The sequence below is a fragment of the Lissotriton vulgaris genome, chromosome 9 (assembly GCF_964263255.1).
Source record: "Lissotriton vulgaris chromosome 9, aLisVul1.2, whole genome shotgun sequence".
In the NCBI taxonomy this organism is placed as follows: domain Eukaryota; kingdom Metazoa; phylum Chordata; class Amphibia; order Caudata; family Salamandridae; genus Lissotriton; species Lissotriton vulgaris.
The window spans coordinates 370,646,296-370,667,655 of NC_141697.1; the positions used below are offsets into that span (position 1 = coordinate 370,646,296).

The 21,360-nt window shown below is 47.8% G+C and overlaps 1 protein-coding gene across 2 annotated transcripts in view; it reads right to left on the reverse strand.

Annotated features, from left to right (window-relative positions):
- The window catches only part of ATG2B (autophagy related 2B), a 1,072,129-nt gene that overhangs the window by 138,602 nt on the left and 912,167 nt on the right, over positions 1–21,360 (reverse strand). For both annotated transcript variants that reach the window (XM_086937744.1, XM_086937743.1), the window contains exon 38: positions 8,678–8,760. In XM_086937744.1, the coding sequence (XP_086793870.1) occupies positions 8,678–8,760 (83 nt within the window). The remainder of the gene's footprint in view (positions 1–8,677; positions 8,761–21,360) is intronic.

The window sequence follows — 21,360 nt, forward strand, 5'->3', positions numbered from 1 at the left end:
ACGAGTTCGTCGTCAACACCATTATAGCTGCCGTCGTCGACGTCGTCCTCGCCGCCGTCGACACTACCTTTGCTGTCATAATCGTCGACGTCAAGAATGTAGACACCATCGTCAATGAGCAGGAAACAGGCATTTTAAATGTCGACGAAGCTATCAAGGCTACAGTCGTCGACGAACCCACAGTCGACGGAACCGTCGACGGAGCTATACGATAACTCGGGTCTTTCTTTGAAGTTGTCATCGACGTACCTGCTGATTTCGTCGTCGACGGACGTTGTTTCTTGTCAGGCTTTCCTTTCTGAGGGACAGTAGGAGATTTCTTGCCTTCCTTCTCCTTTTGAGATGGTGGAGAAGTAACAGAAACATCTTTTTTCCCTTTCTTGGCTGTGTCTGTCTCCGCAGCCTGTCCCAGCCTCTCCTTTTCACCTCGGTGAGGAGATTTAATGGGACTAGCCCTTTAAGACCTATCGGAGGTCTTTTGTAAGGCTTTGACAGGTGGCTCAGTAGAAGTAGAAGGGGATGACCTACCCCTCTTTCGGGATCTTCTGGAGGACGCAGCTGATGAAGAGTCCTCATCGTCAGATGAAATAACTTCCTTATGTGATTTTATCTTCTGCAGCCAAGTTAACAGGCGGCCCTCCCTGTCTCTCAAGGTCTTTGTAGAGAAAGTCCTACAGATCTTACAATCTGTGGCCTTGTGGTCCGGGTACAAGCAGTAGATACAGTCATCATGCTTGTCCTCCATAAACTCTTTTTAGAACAAGTAGCACAGCTCTAAATAATGCCTTCTTCTCCTTGTCAGACATTGTAAATTTGAAGAAAATGTAAAAGAATCCAAGTTGAAGAGAAAAAAACTGAGAAGAGCTCAGTGGAGACTCCCTAGCACAACGTGTGGTAGAAAAATCTGCGGCTCTGAGGCTCTCTCAGGAGGGTTCTAAGGGGTGAGGCTGTTCTGATTGGTGTTGCAGAATTTATGGTCTCCTTTACAAAAAGAGGTGGACAAGCTACAAAATGAGATGAGGCCTAGGCCTAGTTTTCTCTGCTATGGTATTTTTTATTTACCGAGGCTCCCATTCCGACGACGGGGGAATGATACAAAGCATGGGAATCTATGAAAGTTCCAATACTGGGGCAACAAGAAAGACCGAATCCCTCTGTATTTTTTTACACACTCTGAGATACAGCATTTTTTAAATCAGACATTATAATAAACTGATTTGAATATTTTTTTGAAACACAGTATATTGTGGCACATTGAGTGATAATATTACTTCACCTCATCAGCATCCTTTAACATTCAAATATAGCACTAATCATCTGAAAAGTACTCTCTGCTTAGGGCCTTCCATTGTGCAGCAACACGTTCCATCACATTTTTGGTAATTTTTGAGCTGTTGAAGCTAGAAATTATTTTTTTGTTGAAATGTTCAGAGTATTTGAATAATAGATTATGTGGCAAATCCACAATTATGCAGAAAATGTAGCAGTCGCCGATTTGCATTATTCTTGTGGCCCTTAATATATGGAATAATGTACACTCGGTTTTACATTAAAAGGATACTGCAAGTCACCTTGGAATTGGGCCCCATTCTTCTTTATGGTCATGGAAATTCCTGGTGACATGTCATATCTTTAACATGTACTGTAGGCGATACCTTATCCAGAATGTATTCTAGTTGCTGTTCGTGCTAGTTGCTTCTTTTTTTATCTGAAATAGCTACTTACTGAACTTTAGCTACTCCCAGTGAGGGACTAGTTGCTTTTTGCACAAGCATCTTGTTGCCTCAAAAAATTTACCAAATTTATCGGGGCTTAGCCACGATCAAGAAGGAACAGCGTTTTTGCCGCGTTAAGATTGGCCAAAGTGGGGGGAGGAGCTACGCGGGCATCCAAGATGGTCGCGTGAGCAGAGAGCTCCCGAGACCCGCGCCGTCCTCCTTTATCTATCCTTCACCTATCCTGGTCATTTTGACGGGCTTTTGCAGCATTATCATCGCTGATGCTACTGATCCTTTTCCGGTCGAAATCGGACCTTGGGGACCATTTTTCTGCAACTTGGAACTTTCTGGCCTGCCCGCTGGCGCGACCGGGGACTTGGCTGCCCACTGTGGCCGACTTGTAATTGAACAACAACGGCTGCCTGGCATCTGGCCCGCCGGAGGTGTATTGCTTTCACTTTCGGTTTCCTTCCCTTTGTTCCTGTCTCCTCCTACTCTGCCTCGCCTGCTGCCCTCTCGATCTGCACGATCCTCCGTTGGACTGGCAAGGAGGCCGCTACACCTCTGTCTCATAGGCGCATCGGAGTTTCAAGACTTTTCTACCTGCTCGTCACCTCCTTTGGCTAACCGGCCAACTCTGAAGGCGAGATGGCGACGAAAGTGGAGGCCGAAAGACGCCGAAAGGCTGCGACCCGGGGGGGATCGGTCCAGACGAACATGATCGAACGCTATACCCAGCCGAGAGGCTCCCCCGGGGCCGTATGCATGGGTGCTGAAGGACTTCAAACGGACACATCGTCTACGTCGGAAGTGTCACTCCAAGACCTTATGGCTGCCATCACTGGACTCAAGGCCGACATGGGCCAACAATTCGAGGCCGTAGTGACCAAAATAGACACGGTGGCGGTGGATGTGACTCTGATTCGAGCCGACCTGGCCAAAACAAATGAGCGGGTGAAGGCACTGGATCTTAAAACGTCGAGCCTGGTGAACGACATGGCTGAGGCGCAATCCGAAATTGGCAATCTGCGTGCATCGCACGACTTGCTGCTCAAGCGGATGGAGGACTATGATAACAGGGCCAGGCGGAATAACATACGCCTTGTCGGAGTTCCGGAAGGCGATGGTTCGGTAGCGACCGATCTTCTGGTCGAGGAACTAATAGTCGCCCACCTGGCTCCGGCAGGACTTAGTAAGTTCTTCGCCGTTGAGCGCGCCTATCGATTCCCCGGAGGTCAAGTGAAGCCGGGGAACCCGCCGAGGCCTATCATTGCCAAGCTTTTTCATTACCGGGACAGGGATGCTATCCTCCAGGCCGCCCGTAAACATGGTCCCCTGAAGTATGACAATAACTCTGTCTCCATATATCCCGACTTCACTCCTCAAGTGCAGCGGCACAGATCAGGTTTCCTCGGAGTGAAGCGTCGCCTAAGGGACCGGGGACTGAAATATGCCATGCTGTTTCCGGCCCGGCTCCGGATTGAATATCGGGAACGTGCCTATTTCTTTGATCAACCTGAACGTGCAGCTGACCGGTTGGACTCGTTGCCGGCCGATGACTTTGGGAGCGGAGGCCCTGGTGGTGCGGAAGGTGGTGCAGAGGCCCAGGAGTAACAGATGCCCTGGAGGTTCCGATTGAGACTATGCAACGTACTGTACATATTGACTTATTCTTTAATGACTCTGCCCGTGATTATGCGGTAACGGGTGATTTCTCCCTTCCTCCTCGGGGGGTTCTTTGTGTAGAAGTATGGGGCGACAGGCACACTGCAGTTGGGGGTGGCTTTTTAGTCAGCAGGGGTGCAGGGAGGGGGGTGTTGTAACGGGTTTGGGTTCTGGGGTCGGTGTTTGGGGACTGGTTTGTGTTTCGCTTAATTTGTTTTGTTCTTTGTTTCATGGTATTTCATATCTTGCAATGATTGTTCATAGTGGGTCCTGCTGGGGGGTGGGTGTGGAATGTTTTTGCCGTAATGGGGGGGGGTGAACTGCGGATTCTTTCTTGGAACGTAAATGGTTTGGGTGACAGGATTAAGCGAGGCATCGTACTGCAATTTTTGAGGCGCCACGCCCCTGATGTTGTGTTCCTTCAAGAGACCCACTTGATTGGTAACGCTTGCAAGGCCTTAGACCGCCGGGGTTATCGACTGGTTGCACATGCGGGTTTCACCTCGGGTTCCCGGGGTGTGGGTATTATGGTAAAGTCTTCCCTTGCTCTTGCTATTGATGATGTTATCCTTGATGGGCGTGGGCGGTATGCTGCTGTTTCGGGGAGGTGGGAGGGTAAACAGGTCGTGTTTGTTGCTGTCTATATCCCCCCGGGACTGCAGGCTACCACTTATGCTGATTTAGGTAGGACTCTTCTTGGGCTGCCAGACGGCTTGTTGGTCCTGGGCGGGGACTTCAATTCTGTCATGTCCGGCGACTGCGACCGACTACCCCCTAGAGTATTGCCACAGTCCCAGATGTGGCTCAGTGAAATGGCTGACACTTTTGGCTTAGTAGATGTCTGGCGCTCACTACATCCCACGCTCCAACAATACACTTTCCATTCTGGCGCGCACGGCAGCCTCTCCCGTATTGATTATTTTCTTATGTTAGCCTCCACTTTGTCCACTGTTCGTGAGATTCGACATCTCCCCCGGGGTATCTCGGACCACTCCCCCCTGCTGATCACGATTTCTGTGGGTGGTCTGCATGGTAACAGAGTTCCCCCGATCCCTCCCTGGCATTTTAAAAACCCCCGGCTCCGTTCAGACTTGATTAAGGCAATAGATTGCTATTTTTCTGAGAATCTGGGCTCTGTCACTTCCCCCACTGTTCTCTGGGAGGCCTTCAAGACGGTTATTCGGGGTTCCGCCCTGTCACTCATTGCTACTGAGCGTAGGGTCAAGAGGGAGGCTGTTGTGGCTCTTGAAACTGAAATCACTGCGCTTGAAAGTGAGTTGGGTGGGAATGACACGCCTGCACTGTTGCATGAATTGGAATTGAAACAAGCAGACTATAAGGCCTGTGTCACGGATGCTGCTAAATTGATGCGGTCAAATCAACTGGGTCGACTGTATGATGTGGGTGACAAGGCTAGCAAGCTTCTTGCGTGGTTGGATAAGACTGAGCGTGCGAGTCGTGTTGTTCCCTCCATTGTTTGTGATTCTGGTGTGACTGTCTCGGATCCGGGTGAGGTTGTTGAGTGCTTTGTTGACCACTTTCGTATGGTTTATACGCCTGTTAGTGATCGAGATGAGGCCGACTCCAGGTTCCTCCTGCGTGACATTGTTCTGCCTACTGTGTCTGATGAGGACTGCCTCGCTCTGGAGGCCCCCTTTACTGTCGACGAGATTGCCCTCGCAATCCGTTCCCTTCGCTCGGGTAAGGCAATGGGCCCTAGCGGACTCCCCATTGAACTCTACAAACTTTGTCCCGACAAGATGGCCGCCCACCTGCGTCACATGTTTCTTGAGGCGGTTGAGGCCGGATGCCTCCCCCTTGAGCAGCGCCTTGCTACCATAGTGGTCATTTATAAGGATGGCAAACCTCGTGACCGTTGTGCCTCGTACCGCCCCATCTCCCTCCTTAATGCGGAACCCAAAATCCTTGCTAAGGTGCTGGCCAATCGGATGCTTGCTGTCATTTGCGATTTGATCCATCCGGATCAATCCGGTTTCATCCCTCACAGGAACACTGCTCTTAATTTACGTAGGCTCCACAGTGTCCTCGCGAGAGCTTCTATTCTTGCCGAGCCAGCAGTGATCGCCTCCCTTGACGCCACGATGGCATTTGACACCATTGAATGGCCTTACCTATGGGCAGCCCTCGCCAAATTTGGCTTTGGCCCCAACTTCATCGCATGGGTCAAGCTTCTTTATGAACAGCCGCTAGCTCAGGTCGCTGTGAATGGGAGGTGCTCAGACCCCTTTCCTTTGGGCCGTGGCATACGTCAAGGATGTCCCCTTTCTCCGCTTTTGTTCGCTCTGGCACTCGAACCTCTTGCCGCGTGGCTCCGGTGGGAACCCTCGATCAAAGGGATCCGATGGTCCCCTGACCTCGAGGATCGTGTCTCCTTGTATGCGGATGACATCCTCCTTTATCTTACTTCCCCTCAGAAGTCACTCAATGTCCTCTTCGACGTCCTCACGTCCTTCGGTAAGAACTCGGGACTGGTCATTAACTGGACCAAGTCCTGTGTCTACGCCATAGCTGGTACTCTACCGCCTCTCCCCCGTAGATTTCCCATCCTGGTAGCGACTGACGGTTTTAAGTATCTGGGGGTCCATGTATCCATGATCTCTTCGGTCCGCTATGAGCGGAACTTGTACGCTCCGCTCCGCAGACTGAAGCAGGATGTTCGGCGATGGCGTGATCTGCCCTTATCTCCACTGGGCCGGGCGGCGCTCTTTAAGATGATGTCGCTTCCCCGCTTCCTCTATGCCCTGCAAAATTTCTTTGACCCCGTTCCTGCCCGCTATTTCCATGAAGTCGAAAGTTTACAGCGGCAACTTATCTGGGATGGCCGTGCCAGCATTGCCTTATCTAAGCTCACGCTCTCCTGGTACGATGGAGGTATTGCGCTGCCGGATATTAGACGGTACTACTGGGCCTCGCACCTGAGCGCCATCAACCATGCGACATATTCTCCGGAGCCAGCCCCTGCCTTTGCTTTAGATAAACTGTTGTTGCCCGGCGGCAGCTTTAATAGGGCGCTATACTCTAAGGCCCCCTTTCGACTCCTTACGGGCCCAACGAAATGTGCAGTGCGGGCATGGCGAGATGCTACGGTGGCCACGGGCTGGGGTGGTAGACTGACACGTATGACGCCACTGTATGACTCGGAGCGACTGGGCAACCTGTGGAAGACGAAAGGGTTTGAGAAATGGGACATGATTGGGATTAGTACTGTGGGGGACCTTTGGACACGTGGCGCGGTTAAGTCCTTTGAATCACTAAAGTTGGAATACCGGCTCGATGATAGGGAGCACTTCCGTTATATGCAGGTTAGACATGCCTTGTCTTCTGTCTTCCCCTCCGGTACTGACGTTCCGCAGTCCTCCCCTCTGGAGGATCGAGTTCTAGATGGCCATGTCCCAGACAGTACCATCTCCTTAATCTATAAGAAGCTCATCCATAACAGAGCTGACCAGCTCGAGAAGCTCCGGGCTGCCTGGACTGCTGACGGACTTGAATTGGACGACGAGGACTGGCAGTCCGCCGTGTCCTCCCCTAAGGAGGTGGCTATTCCGGCACGACTTCGCTTCGTCCAATTGAAAATCCTTCATCGCGTGTATCTTACTGGAATGCGTCTGGTGCGAATGGGTCTGGTTGCTGACGGGCGCTGTAAGCGTGGGTGCGGGATGGATGGTACTTTTCTCCACGTTCTGTGGGAATGTCCAGTGATTGTAGTGTATTGGTCGAGGGTGCATGATGTTATGAGTCGTGTCACGGGGGTCCCATTGCTTCCTGAGGCGCGTCGTTGTCTGTTGAATGTGTGGGAACCGTCTGACTGCACTGCTGCCCAGACACTTTGGGTCACCCTAGGCAATATGATCGCGAAGAGGGATATCGCACAGCTCTGGGGCTCCCCTAGACCGCCAGTGCTCAGTGCCTGGAAAGAGAACATGGACTGGTCCATGTTTCGAGAGAAGACGGTATATGAGGCCCGGGGACGCCCAGGGAAGTGGTCCAGAGTTTGGGCTCCCTGGAATACTTACCGTGGAGACATCTGTTCCCCTCCACTTGACTACGAAGTCCCTCTCCCCTCCTCTCCGTGATTTACGTTCCTCTCCTCTACTCGCCACATGCTTTGCTCTCTTATGCGCGCCACCCCCCCCTTACACTCGTTTTTTCTCCTACATCCATTCCCCCCCTCCCACCTCCAGCAACCCTTGCCACTATGATACCATGTGTTTGTTTGTTTGTGTTCATTTCGACAAAAACATAAAATTAAACCTCTCTTATCCTATTTCTATGATATTACGCTCTTGCCGATAATGTTGATGTCATAGATTGCTCCAGCAACGTACTGCCTCGTATTACATTTTTTGCTCAGCCAGTTTTTGTCATAGCGGCCGGCCCTGTGGGGTTGTAGGCAGACGCTGTGTATTGTGCATTTGTAAATAAAGGTTTTCAAAAAAAAAAAAAAAAAAAAAAAAAAGATTGGCCAAAGTTTGGGCCATAGAACTACTATAGAATACTTTCCTAAGACATTCTCCCCCAGATGAAGGACCAATCAAGTCTGAAATAGATTTTAGTATTTACAAATATTTCAATAATTCAACATGTTGATTAACCAATATATGGATACTAGACTTTTCTAGCAAAAAGGACTATGACTGTTTGAACAAGTGATTATTAAAATTTACATATCTGTGGCACTACCATTAAAACAGATTCTTAAAAACATTGGATGAATGCAAGGAAATGTGATATCTTTTTTGAAGCAACAAGACCATTTTGCACCTAAGGATTAGTCATTCCCTGGGAATGTTATGTTATAACAGATTTCTTAAGCGCTCTGTCACCAGAGGTTTCCTGGCGCTGATTGGATTGAGAAAGAAGGGGAGGAAGCAGGGGAACATTCAACACCTGTTTGTGTCTTTAGACACAAGACACACCTAAGTGGCACATACTTATAATAGTGTATTATATAATGTCAGCTTCAGCAGGGAGTCCATCAGAGGAACTTATATTTCTTTCATACAGCGAGGTGCTCACCCTGTGTCAAAGGCAGTTTAAAACCAACAAACCCACATAGTTTGTGAACCTCAGAAAACCTACCTGGGACTATTGCAGAAAAGAAACAGATTACATGTATCACAAGTCACGCAATGAACTAGATCACACATTAACCAGCATAGAGGTTTATACATATTCCATCTGAATTGTAATCGAGTTTTCAGAAAAGTACCTAAAAGCACAACTCATTTATGTTTGTTAGCACTGTAAAAAAAATGTCAGTGTGAGCTTACCCATGACGATAACACAGTCTCTTTAGCTTGAGCTCAGAGGAGTTCAGTTGTGCAAGCCCAATGAGAATTCCAGCTAGGGTACCCTACACCAAAATAAATGGGTAAAAACATAATCAACATCGTCCACCTACAATACATACAAAATACAAGGAGTTACCCATAAACCCCATGGAGACCTGGGTTATCATTATGTTAAGTAACAATGTCCTAAAGGGCATCAATTTAGAAAAGATCTACTCCAGTTATTTGTACAACACTACAAACCATGTATTGTATATACAACTGAGAAAGAACAGAAAAACCAAGATATAGCCAAACAAAATCTAGAATCAAAAGGGTCACATATGGTTAAAAAAGTGCTCAATGTGCAAAGTGAATAAACACAGTGTTAGTGAAAATGAAGTAAACATCTCAAAGTGAAGCACACAAAAGCAAAAGAACAGCAAAAAGAAACAAATAATTCAATATTGTGCATGAATATAAATGAAGTCAAAAAGTTTCAATCTATCCTTCTGCAGCTGTGTAACCTTCAAGGGTGTTTTGACCTTCCAAATTTTAACAGATCACCATCAGTACAGGGAGAGCACAAAGAAAATGTCTGCTGCCAGAAGGGTAAAAAATTAGAAGAATGAAACCAGGCAAACATCGTGGTTAATTGCAATTGGACTGAAAATTTAAAACTGCCAGAAATGAGGCCATATCTTGTGTACCTGTATCGAATCCAATGGCACTCTAAGGGAAAAAGAAAAAGGGGGGATAAAAGGAATAAATAACATCCACATGTGAGAAAACAAAGAAGCAGATACCGTGTCATACCACAATCGAAAAATAAAATCAGGCGGCGGGTGCCCAATGCTTTTCTATAGAGAAACACAGTTTGACAACTAGGCATGAGGCGCCGCATCGGAGGATGCACAAAGGTCACCAGTGATTAGCAGAGGTAAGTTAAGGTGTTGAGGATCGTAGGGACACCGTGGGTTCAGCTAACCAAGGCCCAGGGCTTCGGGTGCATGGGTGTCCTTTGATGTCGGATTATTCTTAACAGAGCCAGCCACGGTCGAGGGAGCCTCTGGATTCAGTCTGCAAGTGTCATTGTGGAATCCAGGAGGGGTTCAACCAACACAGGACTTGAGGTCAGGATCACTGGGGAACCTGTTCTGGATTGGTGGGCCACCTGGAATGGGCCAAAGATGTCGGGTGCATAGTGGGCAGGACTCGCGTTTTCGGAGGGCTTCAGAGTCCCTTGTGTAGATTTCTTGGGGACAGATCCGCTGTCCTCTGGAGTTGTGGTTTTTACCAAAGGTCAGGCAGTCTTCTTCGAGTTCTGGATGTTGCTGGCTGCAGGACAGGCTATGTCTTCTTTTGCAGGGTGTTTGAAGCTGGAGACAGACCAGAAGGCCTGGGGCCAAGTCAGTAGCTGTCTTCAAGCTACGCTGCACAGCATCTTCTTCGTCCTTCTTAGGTCGACAGGAACTAGTTTCCCGGTCTAGGGGAGCCACTTAAATACTTAACTTAGGGGCATTTTAAGGGAGTGTCAGGCAGGGCCAATGGGCACCTTACCTGGAGTGACTACACCCTAAATTGTGCCACAGTCCTGTGGGAGGGGCCATAGTCCTAGCCATGATTGGAGGGGTCTCCCCATCTTCAAGGTGGCAGAGACTGAAAGATGTGCTTCACCTCACCTCCCCCACCTTAGCGGTGGACTTGGCAAAGGAGGGCACGCCGCCTATTCTTCCTAAGTTTTTCTGTTGGTTTGCCCGCGAAATGTGGGGGTATAAACCAGGGGATGCCACCTGCTGCTAACAGCAGAGGCTGGGGGTCACATTACAAATGTGGCAGGCCTTTGAAGCTTCCTTCTTGAGCACTGTGCCCATCCAAAGAGCATAGGCTCTCGTCCCAGGGGTTCAGAAACATGTCTGGGGGTGTCAGGCTGGCTAAAGCCAGTCTGTGACCACACCAGTGTTGGTAGGTCTTCAGTACACATTACAATAAATCACATACTGGCATCAGTATGAGTTTACTAAGAAGAGTAATTTGGTACCAAACACTCCTGAGATCAGAAAAGTCATCATGGTGCTGGGGAACTCGATTTGTCGAGTTTCCAGCCCATCCACTCTCTATAGCTTCCCTGGCACTTACAACATCGAAGAATGGACTTAGATTCTGTAGAGGCACTTCCACTCATGCAAATATGCCCACACCTGTGGTATAGTGCACCATACTTTAGGGCTGTAAGGTGACTTATCTATACCTTAGGCAGTGCTTGTTGGAATGGCACAAGATGGCCGCTTGAACAAGGAGCTGATTTTGAAGTTCCTGGTTTAGGGATCACCTTTTTGGTGAAAATCCCCGAAATAAACCATCCTATCTTCAAGCTTTCCACTCCCCCTGTGACCGGAGAACAGCACCTCTTAACGCTCTACATTTGGATCATATTAGTTCTCTACTCACCGCGACTGAAGCCCCGGTACCCTGGTCAGCCCAGCTGGCCGCCACACGGCCCCACCGCGGCGATCTTCGTGAGGTCCTCCGTGGTCCCAACTGCCTCGGTGCTCCTGCGGGCTGAGCTGCTGTGTCCCACTGCCCCCGATGCCTCGTCCTCGTTGCTGCCACCTGGAACAGTCGGGCAGCGCGGAATAGCGGTCTTCCCACACCTGACTCCACTGAGATCCTAGAGCCGGATAGTGCCTTTGATCACCCTGCTGTGATCTGCGTGGGGTCCATAGCAGGCCCGACTGCATCGGTGCTCCTGCGAGATGTGCTACGGTGTTCCGTTGCCCCCGATGCCGTGTCCTATGTGTTGCCGCCTGAAGATGACCGTCCGCGCCAATATGGAGACAGACTACATCCGACTCAGCAGGGATTACTGGATCGGAGATCGCCTCCGATACTGAAATTGAGTCCTGCGGTGTTTTCGTGTCCCTGATGCTCGTGAGGGCTGGACTGCTTTGGCCCGCTGCCCCAGAGACCTTGCCCTGCCTTTTTGCCGCTTGGAGCCCCCTGACCAAGTTATTCTTGGGGCATTGTACTCCCGACCCCTCTGAGATCACAGAGGCAGAGAGGTCAGTTCGTGGAATTGTTTAAGATCTATTGCGGCAACACATTGCCCGCCGGCCACCCCCCTCCACACCGGGATTGTGCCGATGCTCCGCTAACGAGATTGCTGATCTCTGGAGCCTTGGCTTCGTCGCTTTTACACGCAGAGCCCCTGCCCCGAAGTCCCTCCTCGGCGGAAGTTTGAGGGTGCCATGGGGCATTTCTCATAGGGGAGTTGCAGCTTCTACCGCGTTTTAAATATGAAAGAATTTGTTGAGAATTAAACAGTCCTGCCTAGTCGAGACGGAGTGACAATGCCCCCCCCCCTCCTCTCCACTGTTTTGCACCACAAACTCGATCCTGGAGATATCTCTCGTTCTCAGGAACCGATAGAGTTGCTTTTTTTGTTTTTGTTTTTGACTTTAATTTTATAGTGTCTTTGAAGGGTATCTAGGCCCTTCTATGCTGTTTACTTGAGGTGTCCTCATGGTGCTGTGGATACTTGGGGCTATTTTAGACGTATAATTCACATGGCGATGGTGCCCATTTTGTCTCCTGCTCTTGATGGTTGCCTACGGGCCTCCATTTTGCCTCCCATTTGTTTATGTTGCTGTAGTGTTTTGCTTTCTTCTGCCTGGATGATAAACTGACATAGAGATAGGACTCTTTCCACTACCAGCCATCCTTGAAGTTAGCCTGGCTTTCCATGACTTTCTCCCCGGCCCTGCTGAGAAACTGACATAAAGATAAGACTCACTCTTTCCTTCGCACTAAATTGGCAGCCATCTTTTGAGGGAGCCCGACTCTAACAGACACTGCTTAATTGAACTGCTCCTCTAGAAACCCACTGCTATTTTTTGTATACTACGTCCATTTCTCATCGTATTTTATTTTATTGTATTTTATTTTGCACAGTCTGTTTTCCATATCAGTGTGAATTGCCTGTTATTCAGCATGTTACTTTCTTACATCTGTCTTACTTCTGCCAGTTCTGGTTAACATGTTACTTTGCAAATCCGGGTCTTAATTAATTTTAATTTTGTTTTAATCACCTCTGGGTCCCCATGTCATTTCTTACACTGATATTATAATTATATCCCTTTTTTAACTATTATATTATTTTGCTCTACGGGTTTTATTACCTGCTTGAATTGCTCCCTGTCTAATTTCTCTTTGGCACTATATCTTTCATTTCTGGCTATATTAATATTCTCACGCCGCCCGCTTCTCCTAGCACTTCCCCCTACACCTTATTGTTGCCCTTTTCAATGATTATTGTGTACACTCCACTTTCTTATGCTGCTCAGCCTTCTCATACTCTTCAGCATCCTGTGCTGCTATTTATTTATTTGACCTTACTTATATACTCCTACCTCATCTCCCCTTACTCTTAATCATGCCTCCTCTCTCGCTTCCACACGCTACCTCAGCCTCACCCATTACTAAAACCGGCCCGAACTCCTGGTCTATCCTCTACCCCTCTCATCTATCCAAACAAGGTAAAAAAAAACTCAAACATAAACTCCTCTGTCTCCACCCAGAAACCTTATTTGAGGACCACCACAATACCCTTAATGCTTCCATCATCACTAACTACATCTTCTACACTAAACGCACTTCCAAATGGAAAAGCCTCTTTCTCCGCCACCTCCCCATCACAAAGTGACGCAATATCCCATACGGTCTGAAACTCTCCACTATGCCCTCCCCTTCCTTTCCGGGAGAGGTCGATATCTCCATTTTTAAATCAGGAAACATTCTTAACCAAGCTTCCGAATACCACCTATTCATCTTTGAACACCACTTCAGCTCTCTATCACAATCCCTCTCTCAATCCGACACGACCCCTCTGGCCCCCCTCTTGACCCCAACTCAACCTACAGCTCCCTCCCCTCCCATCTTTCCTACTACCCCCTTTTCTCTTACCCTTGATATGCCCTCTCGCTCTCTTACACCCAACGTCTTCTCCCTTTCCCAACAACACCAGACTTCCCCCGTCCCTCTCAATGTCTCTATTAATGATCCCCCTACTCTCCTTTCACCTTTAGCCCATCCCTCCTGCTCTCTCTCCATATCCCCAAGCTAGCAGATTATCCTCAATCACCTTGTAGCTCCCTTAACATTACAACCTGCTCTGACACCCTGGTTCCTCTATCCCCGATTCTCTCCCAGTCCCTGAATGTCGCCCAGTCCCCCTCTCTCTCTCAACCTTCGAATGTCTCCCAGCCCTCCAATGTATTTCTCCCCCTCTCACCCCTCACAACTTCTGTCCCACCCAACTCCCTCGTTGCTTCCCTAATATCACCTTTACCCACAGATCCCTCCATGCATACTAAGGCCCCCTCACTTATCAATAAGTCCCAAACCGTAACCACTCGTTCACCTCCTGTCGATCACACTTCAATGACTCCACCCACAACCTCCCCCCATCCAACTCTTCAGCCACTCCTCCAATGTCACATATTGACCTCCTGTCATCTACCTTTTCTAATAATGCTCTCCTCCCGACCCTCTTCCCGCACTCTGATACACCTCTTGGCTCCTTGAATTTGCTCACATCCAATGATTCTCCCATGCCTAGTGAGACTCGCTCCCTAACGCCTAATCTCCTTTGCTCAATCGCTCTCAAACCGCCTGACGATTACCTCTTAGTCCATCCCCCTAAATCCGCAACCCTATCCAATCCCTCAACTACTACTCCTGCTCCTCCTGACTCACTGACTTACCCTTTATCATCCCCCATTGCTATTATCTCTCCATCCTCAAACCTCCTACCTGCCACTCACTCACACTCTCCCTCATCCCTTGATGAGCCTCTTTACCGAGCCCACCGCTCAAATGTCCCCCTCACATCCCCACCTACTCCACCTCCTCTTCCACCTCACTCATCTATCGGTCCTCTTAATCTGAATATACCCCCTACCCATCTCTATCATTTCGCTCTTCACCCCCCCCCCAAACCCCCCACCCCAGGCTTTCCCCTTTCTGCCCCATGCTATCCCCCACCTTGATAACCTGTACTCTTCCAATCTCTTTAATTTAACCGATGCACTATACGCCTTAATTCCCTCCCAATCACTCCATAAAGTCGAACTTCTTCTTTCATCACTTGTATTAGAACTCTCTTCACTCAGAAGTGATCTCTCTCCTCCTCAAAATCCATCCGTCCAATCCAGATCACACTCTTACGTTATCGGAATGCGCAGCACTGTCACAGGGTGATAATAAAGGCAAGCCGAACACTAACGGACCTCATAATGTAGTGTCCTCCACCGGCACCCCTCTCCTCCCTTGTAAACCCACAGCACGAGCTAAACATAATGACCACTCTCTTAGCACCACAGCTAGCAACCTTAATTCATCCTCTCAGTCGCACCGAAGACACCAGTTTCTTAACCTCAGGAACCAACTCTTTTAATAACCCCCCAATCCACCCGTCTTCATCCTCGCTCACCATCCCCTTTTCTTCTACAATACCTGTTCTCTTAAACACAACCAGACTTCCCTTGTACCCGACATCCCCTAGACCTCCCCAAATACTTAGACCTATCCCCCACTGTCCCACTACCCCACCTCCTGTCTCCCCTCCCCTCCGATGCATGTTGATAAATTGTAGATCTGCCTCCTCCCACGCTACTGAGATTGCTGAAACCATCCTCAGTGAAAATATTGACATTGCATTCCTTACTATACCTGGCTAACTGCCCACTCTACCCCTATCCTCAACCTGCTTGTCCCTCCATGCTTCTCTATTATCAGAAAAGACAGAAAGGAACAATTAGGTGGAGATCTTGCCCTGATCTTCAATGACAAATTCGACATATCGCCTGTCCTGCTCCAAGACCCTTCGTCCTTTGAATACCTTTGCGCTGACCTCTCTTTTCCCGGCTTGCCCTCCACTCGACTTCACACCAACTACCACCCCCGGGTAACTGCCTACCGTTCTCCGAAGAGATGACTGACCTTATTATTCCAGCTTCGATTTCCCACTCCAAGAATCTCTTCCTGGGTGACTACAACATTCACTGGAACAAAAATGATGATCCTGCGGTCACCCTTTTCAATGAAACCCTAGACATCACTGACCTGACACAACTCTGCCTGGCCCCTACTCATATCAAAGGCGCCACCCTTGATGCTATCCTCACTAACAAAGATATGGCCACTCTCTCTAATATACTTCCTGTAGATTGGTCTGATCACCACCTCATCCTCTTCACCTTGAAGTGCCCCTCTAACCCTCCCTCCCTTATCAGTACTCCTCCCACTAAATCCACTCGTAGCCTTCACCTCATACCACCTGGTGAACCAGAATCCACAATTAAAGCTCGCTCACTCCCCCCCCTCTTAACACCGAATGATCTCACTAATCATTACAATAATTCCATTCTTGACGCCCTCGACCTTATTGCCCCTATTAAACTCAAAAAACAAAAAAACATCCCTTCCAAGTCCTAGTTCAATGCTGACCTCAATAACGGAAGACGAACCCTCAGACAATCAGAACGTACCTGGAGGAGCCATCCCTCCGCTGAAAACCTGGCTCTACTTAGAGCAAACAGAGCCCAATACAAAAAGCATATCTTCAATGAGAAAGCCACCTTTCTCCGGTCTCAACTTGACCAGGCTAGAAACCGCCCCAGAGAATTGTTTAACATTGTTAAAAAACAAACTTCCTCTGGCCCTCCTAAACTTGCAGCCTCTGTGGAAAGATGCGAAGAAATTGCCAGTTTCTTCTCTAATAAAGTTAACACCATTGAACTATCCTTCTCTTCCCCTCCTCTCTCTCTTCATCCTCCCTCCACCCAATTCACCATCCCTACTATTCCCAATGCACCATCTTCCTCCACCCCCCCTCCTCCTTCCCGACAACCGCCACCCATCCTCTCTCCCTCCCTAGCACTGCTAGCTCTCTTTTTCCCTCCGCACTCCACCTTCCCAAAGACAAGACTGCAAGGAGCTTTTTTAAACCAATTTCTGAAACCAATATCATCAACATCATCTCCAAACTCAAACCGTCTTCACATTCCAACGACCCCCAATTAGTTCAAGAACTCAAGCATATCATTGCCCCTATTTGGTCTGATATCATCAACTCCTCACTCTCGTCCGGTTGCTTTCCTGCCTCCCTTCAGCTAGGCCAAATATCCCCCATTCTTAAAAGCCTCACTGCCGACCCTAATGATCTGTACAATCTGCGCCCTATCTCCAACCTTCCTTTCCTCTCCAAAGCCCTTGAAAAATGTGTCCTTTCCCAGCTAGATAATCATATCTCCTCTTTCAATCTACTCGACATTTACCAATCTGGATTTAGAAAGGGATGCAGCCCAGAAACAGCGATGCTCAATATTACTGATGACATTTATCGCTCTCTTGACAAAGGCGAATCCACACTACTTATCCTCCTTGATCTCTCGCCGCCTTTGATGCGGTACATCATCCCACTTTGCTGAACACCCTTAAAAATCGCTTTGGTTTTGAAGGCAATGCACTCAAATGGTTCACATCCTTCCTCCAGAACAGATCACAACAAATTAAGCTCAGTCATTGTCTATCTAAACCCAAACCTATCACTCTCGGGGTCCCCCAAGGGTCTATCCTCTCTCCAACCCTTTTCAACCTCTTCATGGAACCCCTCACTATCATTATCAAACAAGCCAAAATCAGTTATCACCTTTATGCCGACGACACACAACTTTACTACAAGATTAAATCCCACAATTACATCCTTCACCTCAATGACACTCTGTTGAAAGTCCAAGCCTGGTTCCACCTTAATCATCTTAAACTGAATCCTAAAAAAACCAAATTCATTCTTTTCACCCCTAAACAAAATCCCCTCCCCGTTCAACTCTGGATTAAAGGCATCAATGCTCTGAATTGCTCCCTCTCCACCTCCAATTCTATCAAATCCCTTGGTATCAGTATTGATCAGAACCTTTCCCTCATCCCCCACATCAACAATACAGCGAAAAGGGCTCTCTTCACCCTGCACCACCTCAAAAAAATTAAACCTTTCATTCCTGCTGATGATTTCAAAATCGTTGTTCAATCTCTTGTCCTATCCAAGATTGACTACGATAACGCTACTCTGGCCGCACCCCCAAAGCCCACCTGGCATCGATTAAAGCTGTCCTCAACACAGCTGCTAGACTGATCGCCAACTGTAAAAAAATTTGATCACACCTCCCCTGTCCTCAAAAATCTTAACTGGCTCCCAATTGAAGGCCGCTCCACATACAAGATAGCCTGCATTACACACAAAGCACTTCACCAAAACACCCCCTCCTACCTTTCAAGCAAACTACATAAAGCAGGGTGCACTAGATCCTTGAGAAGTACTAACTCCCTTGTCCTTATCCCTCCTAAACTCAAATGTAAAAAGACCCAATCCCGTGCATTCTCCGGCAATGCCCCTACGATCTGGAATTCCCCCACTTTCTGGAATTCCCTCCTCGATCACCTTCGCTCTGCCACTCATTATCTCTCTTTTCGGAAAGACCTTAAAACGTTTCTTTTCAGACAGGCCTTTCCCGTGTAACTTCCCTTCTTCTCTACGACAGATTTTATTTCTTTGACTCAGTTGCCTAACTCTCTACAAGCGCCAAGAAACCGTACGGTGCACGCTGCGCTTTATAAATGTTTTAAATTGGAAATTGGAACTCTCTTCCCAAAGACCTTTGCTGCAACCCCTCCTACCCTCTCTTCAAAAAGAGACTCAAATTACTTCTCCTCAACAAACACTGGGGATCCTAATTTGTATCTATCCTGAATCCTGCTCAGCACCCTTCTATCACTAATCGCTCTTACCCTACCCCTCTCCCCCTCCTTCAATATGCTCAACCCTCCCAACCCCTCCTCTACTCCCCTCTCATGACCCCTTCACTTACCTAACTCCTTATCTTCTTTCTCTCATTTTTCTTTCTATTGTTTCTTTTAATTTTCCGATAAACTAAAAAACTGTATACTGTATTTAATATATTCCTGTTTATGTTCCTATTTTATCTTCTTTTAACTATGTAAAGCGCTCTGATACTCTCGGGTCCAGCAGCGCTATATAAAACCTTTTAAATTAATAAATAAATAAAACAGGCAGTGTGCCATGTCGACTTGTTCATTTTGTCTGCACCAGGCCAAGCATGCTGTAGTGGCAGTCTGACTAGCCTAGGTGAGGGGTCTCCCTCTTAAGTTTCAATGCCCTAGGTACCCCAGTAACATTTACTAGGGATGTACTGGAGGTCTGTAGGGCCAATTGTGGAATAGTTTTAGGGAAAAAGCTCTGGCACTGTGGACCTGGTTGGTAGGGACCCTGTGCACCACAATCAAAAACACATCAATTTTCAGGCAAAACGTACAGGCTAACCACGTCAAAAGATGCCCTTTCTCACACACCCTAAGGAAGGGTATGGCCAGATGTGGGTTTCATGATTCTAATGCCACCGAATGCAAGCTAGCCTGGCTTATGAGGGGGGATACCCCGAAACCGGTTCCAGGATGCTTGTATTCCGGTCCAGGGAGGACCTGGCTTGGCATTTCAGGCTGGACTGTTCCTATGGGGAGCTGGGTCAAGACTGATTTGCATATGGCTGGGTCCAAACTGGAATGGTGTGGAGAGCAAAAAAACTATGGATTTAACCCAGAACTGTGACTGGTGGTGAATGTTTGATTTGTTCAGCATTCTGTCCATCTGTTCTTTTTGCAACTTTCTAAAAGTGGCATTTTCAAACCTCTGATTTATAAAACAACTTCACAAAAAATGTATTTTTAAATTTGGAATCCAGAGACACCAAACTCCAACGCTAACTTATGGGAGAGATAGGCTTTGCTGTAGTGAAAAACGAAATTAGCAGTATTTCATTACCAGGACAAAAACTCAACAGTACATATACAACCTTTTAAATACTTTGTACCCTGCCCCAGGGTATCCCTTGGGCCCACGTTAGGGGTGCCCTACATGTAATAAAAGGGCAGGTTTGGGCCTGGCCAGTGGGTGCACTTGGCAGGTTGAAATGGCAATTTAAACTGCACACACAGATTCTATAGTAGTAGTTATAAGACAGGTTTGCAGGGCTACTCGTGGGTGGCACAATCAGTGCTACAGGCCCAATAGTAGCATTTGATAGTCAGGTCCTGGGCACATCTGGTGCACTGCACTATGGACTTACTTATAAATCAAATAGGCCAGTCATGGAGAAACCAAATACAATTACAATTTAGACATGGAGCACTGCACTTTAGCACTGGTCAGCAGTGGTAAAGTGCCTAATGTCCTAAAAATGTCCTGGGCACATCTGGTGCACTGCACTATGGACTTACTTATAAATCAAATAGGCCAGTCATGGAGAAACCAAATACAATTACAATTTAGACATGGAGCACTGCACTTTAGCACTGGTCAGCAGTGGTAAAGTGCCTAATGTCCTAAAGCCAGCAAAAATGAAGTCAAAACAGTTTGGGATTAACCCTGCAAAATGGACCAGGTTCAACACTTGAGTTATTATAAGTGATCGTAAGGTTTCTCAGAGGAAAAACTGTACACTGACCTTGCCAAATGTAGAGATGATGCGAGTTACTGGAAACACGTGCCACTCTCCCAGTTTGAGCAGCCATGTAAAAAATGATAAAGCTCCCCAAAATCATTTATCAGGTGCAAAACATGCCATTTGATGTTCCATAGGATTCTTTTGAAATTCAGAGTGAGAGAGAAGGCAGCGCAAGTAGATCAATGGGACTATAACGTGTGGTATACAAAGGTGGAATAACACTCCATGACGTGGGTACAAACTACTTAGCTTCACAGTTGAGAGTTGTTAATGATGGGTGTTTCACCGACTGGAAGAACTATCAATTAGACATGAGAAGTATTGGATTGGCTCGGTAGGATGCCTGGCAGCCCCATATGGAAAGAGGCATAGACAAGGGTGACAAGGGTGACAAGGGTGGTCAATGCAAATATGCGTAGTCTTTCAGTATTGGGAAAAGGTGACTAAACATCTTGGATGGCATAATGTTTTAATAAAAGCAACTCCACTCTGGGATACGCCATGATTACTTGACACAGGAAGCATGAAAGGCTTTGGCATAATTAAACTGGGGGATGTATGAGGCAGGGTATTCTGGAGGCATTTCAGGTCCTAAAGGGGAAGTATGGAATGCTGTAAAGTGAAGTCTTTAGATACATTAGACTAAGACATGCATTGCTGACATACCTGTGGGCAGTCCCGTAGAACAGATCAGTCCCCTGGACTACAGATGTTGACAGAACCACTGACAAACAAGTAACTTACCTTTGACAACACATTATCTAGTAGAGACTCTATCTAGCTGCAGATTCCTAACCTTTGAATTTCCCAGGCGTCAGGCTGGATCCGGAAACTTTTGCTTGTGCAATACCCCTTGCGCGTGTCGTCGGGTGGCTCCATTCAGCTCCGTGGGACTTCGTCGGCGTCGTTAGCATCAGTTATGATATCGCGGTCACCTATATAGGCGCCACCCAGGTGCGCCGACCTCCGTACTTTTAGTTTTTTCCAAGCCAGAAGCGCAGAGCCACGAAGTCACTGACGTAGTTCTGTGCAAAACTAGGGACCTAAAAAGGGGAGTAACCCTAGCCCTAATAAAATCAGTCTACAAGGCTGGGAGGCATGGGT